This window comes from Pinus tabuliformis, chromosome Q (assembly GCF_031772625.1).
Source record: "Pinus tabuliformis cultivar Carrire ecotype Pingquan chromosome Q, CPIR1, whole genome shotgun sequence".
In the NCBI taxonomy this organism is placed as follows: Eukaryota; Viridiplantae; Streptophyta; class Pinopsida; order Pinales; family Pinaceae; genus Pinus; species Pinus tabuliformis.
Window position 1 is genome coordinate 602751457 of NC_142296.1, and position 3354 is coordinate 602754810.

At 45.5% G+C, this 3354-nt stretch overlaps 1 protein-coding gene across 1 annotated transcript; it reads right to left on the reverse strand.

Moving 5' to 3' along the window:
- Window positions 1-2663: 2663 nt before the first annotated feature.
- Window positions 2664-3113, reverse strand: LOC149220894 (uncharacterized). Its single transcript, XM_089387238.1, has one exon. The coding sequence runs from the start codon at window positions 3111-3113 to the stop codon at window positions 2664-2666; it is 450 nt and encodes a 149-aa protein (XP_089243364.1).
- Between the last annotated feature and the right edge of the window lie 241 nt (window positions 3114-3354).

A 3354-nucleotide genomic window follows, 5' to 3' on the forward strand; every position in this document is an offset into this window, starting at 1 on the left:
TAGTCCAGAGCTTGACTGGAGGATTCAGCCATAAGGATGAATAAATACGGGGAAAGGGGGCAACCCTGTCTGAGACCCCGGGAGGATTGGAAGGCTTTTCTGAGTCTGCCATTAACCAAAGGGGAGATCCAAGGCCCAGAAATGCAAGCAGTGATGAGACTAATGAAATGCAGCTCAAATCCCATCTTTTTTAAAACAGCAATAAGGAAAGAATGCCTAACTCTGTCAAAGGTGTTAGCAAGGTCGAGTTTAAGGATAAACCCTTTCTCCTTCCTAGAAAGGCTCAAGTGAATGGCTTCTTGGACTAAGAGAATGGAGTCAGCAATTTGTCTGTTGGCCAAGAACCCTCCTTGATTGTCCGAGATCAGAGAGGGGAGGAGGGGCTTGAGGTGAGAGGCAAGGATTTTAGACAAAATTTTATATGAGGAGTTGCATAGAGAAATGGGTCTAAACCGAGAAAAGGAAGTGGGCCTATTTCCTTTAGGGATGAGAGCCAGAAAAGTGGTGTTGGTGTATCCTCCTATTTTGCCCTTTCTCTGGATCCATCTGATCATCTTTGTCAAGTCCTTTTTTATTAGACCCCAATAAGCCTTGTAAAAACAAATGGGGAATCCATCAGGCCCAGGAGCCTTATCAGGATTCATAGACCAGATCGTTCTTCTAATTTCTTCCTCTTCGATTCCCTTTGTCAGGTTGTCGTTCATTTCTCTGGTGATTTCCTTGGGCAAGTATTGAAGAAGGTCACCATAATCCTCTTCTCCTTTGGTTTCCATTAGAAGCTCTCTGTAATAATCAGTGGCAACTCTTTTGATGGCTTCTTGGGTATTTTTTTGGTTGCCTTCATTGTCCAAAATTGAGCTGACATTGTTCTTGAGTTTTCTTGCCATGGCCTGTTTGTGAAAAAAGGCAGTATTTTTGTCACCGCCTTGAAGCCAGAGCTGCCTTGACTTTAATCTCCATTTTAACTCTTTTTGTCTATTTATGTGACTCAACTGTGCATAGAGTGATCCTTCTTGCTCCTTATTTTGGTGAGAGAGGCCCTGAACCTCTATCGTTCTTTGAATGCATTCAAGTTCAGTCTTAATTTTCTTTTTGGTCTCTTCAGGTTCTTTGTAGTTGGTTCTAGCCCATTCTTTGATGACCTGTTTGGTTCTTTTCAATTTAGATTCCCATATGAATCCTGGTGAGCCTTCGACGTGCTGGTTCCAGGATCCCTGTACAATTTCTCTAACCGTCGGATTCCAATTCCAAAGTGGACTATATCTAAACGAGATTGGCCCGAGAGGACAATGAGTTTCCAGCGTAAGTGTAATGGGGTAATGAGCAGAGGCTGAGGTGGATAAAATGCTAGCGTACCCCACAAAAAATGAGGAGAGGAACGATACATTAATTAAGAATCTGTCCAGCCTTTCCATTATATTGCCATTGCCAAGCCTGCGGTTGCTCCAGGTGTACTTGTGATTTTTTGGTACAACGTCCACCAATTCATGATCTCGGATAATTGCTTCCAAACGACCTCTGGAGGGGTCAGGAGAAAAGCAACCTCCCCTTTTTTCATTGGCGTGCAAGATCAAGGTGAGATCGCTTGCCACTATAATGTTTGAAGTCGTTTCTATATCAAAAAAAGCCTTTAAATCATCCCAACAACTTTCCTTTTCTCTGTAGTGGTTGGGGGCGTAGACATTGTAGACAACTGCTGACTGTTTATCGATTTTGTTTTCCAGAACCGTTCTAATCCAATGCTGATGTAAATTAACTGTTGTGCAGTTCCATTTACTGTGGTCCCAAAGGGTGGCAATTCCATCGGAAGCTCCTCTTGAGTCACTGGTACAACCTTTGTATTGTTTCTGCTGATCAATAATTCCTCTTATTTCTTGTTGCTCTAGTTTTGTCTCCTGAATCAAAATTATGTCTGGATTTTCACTATGTATAAGATCTCTAAGGGCTAATACTTTTGAGGGGTGCCCTAGACCCCTGCTATTCCAAGACAACATTTTCATCATTGGGCAACTGGTTTATGGAGAGGTGCCCACCTCTCTTGAGTTGTCTCCTTCTCATGTTGCCCCAGGATGAAAGCTTCTATAGGGTTTTGGGTGCCCATGGCTATGTCTTTTTGAGCATTCTCGTCTCTGTGTTGCTTGGCCGATTTTCTTCCAGGACTTGAAAGAGTCACCGGAGGATCCATGATCTTTAGACGTGCTTCTGGTAAGCCTAGGAAAAGGGGGATCGAGGGAAGCCTGCGAAGGGGGGATCAGGGAGGGAGAAGGATCTGAAGGTTCAGAGGGGATCAAGGGGAGCAGAGAGGGATCCTCAGGAGGAGGGTCAAGGGAAGATAAAACAAAGAAGGGGTTGGAAGAGGAAGGGAGGGGTGGATCAAGAGGGGGTTGAGCAGGAAGGGGCAGGGAGGATGAGGAGGGGCGAGGAGCAGAGGGAGTAGGAGGATCAGATTCTAAAGGAGCTTTGGATGTTGGGGAAGAATTTTTCTTTTTGACTGGTTCCCAATGGCCTTCTTGATCATCATTCTCTGCAACAACAAGATTAGGACGTCTATTGGCAAAGTGGCCGTATTCGTGGCATACCTTGCATTTAAAAGGAATCTGCTCATAATCAAGCTACTGGATATGGCTCCATTCGTCCACTTTCAGTTTTATCGCTTCAGGGATTCATTTGTCGAGATCCACTTCGACACAAATCCTCGCACATGCCTGCATGTTCTCTTTCGGTTCGCTACGATCTATGTATTTGCCTACTGCGTTCCTGATGGCTCGAACAGATTCATCTCCCCAGCAGTGGAGAGGGAGATGAGGAAGACGAACCCAAACCGGAACAACGCTGGGGACATCCAGTTCAGGGTCAAAATCTGGTGTCCATTTATTCAGGTACAGGTCCCTGGAATCCATAAAATAGGGCCCATTTCTGAAGATTAGGTCCTTATCCTCTTTAGATTCGAAGTGGAATGTGAAATATCCTTTCCCACAAAACCTTATGGAGATCTTCCCTTGAATTTTATCTGTCCAGTTTCTTTCAACCCATCTTTGAATGGTTTGGGGAGATGGCCAGAGGCCTGTGAATTGGCCAATGAGGCCCTTTTCAGCCAGGGACAGAGCGGCCATGCGGGGAAAGACTGGAGGCAACTAAACCTCTTGAATCCCATCCAGTTTTTTCACAAACTTTGAGAGGGTAGGTCTGGGGCGCTGTGGAGGGAGTGATTTCACCAAGGCTAAGAAGGCGTTTTGTGGTCCAACCCTTCCGAGGGGGGATCTGGAGGATCCATGGCTGGGGTCGAGGTCCAGACAGCCGAAGGCAAGTCGCAGTCAATGGGCATGCACGGGAGCCACAGCGTCGAAGAAAACA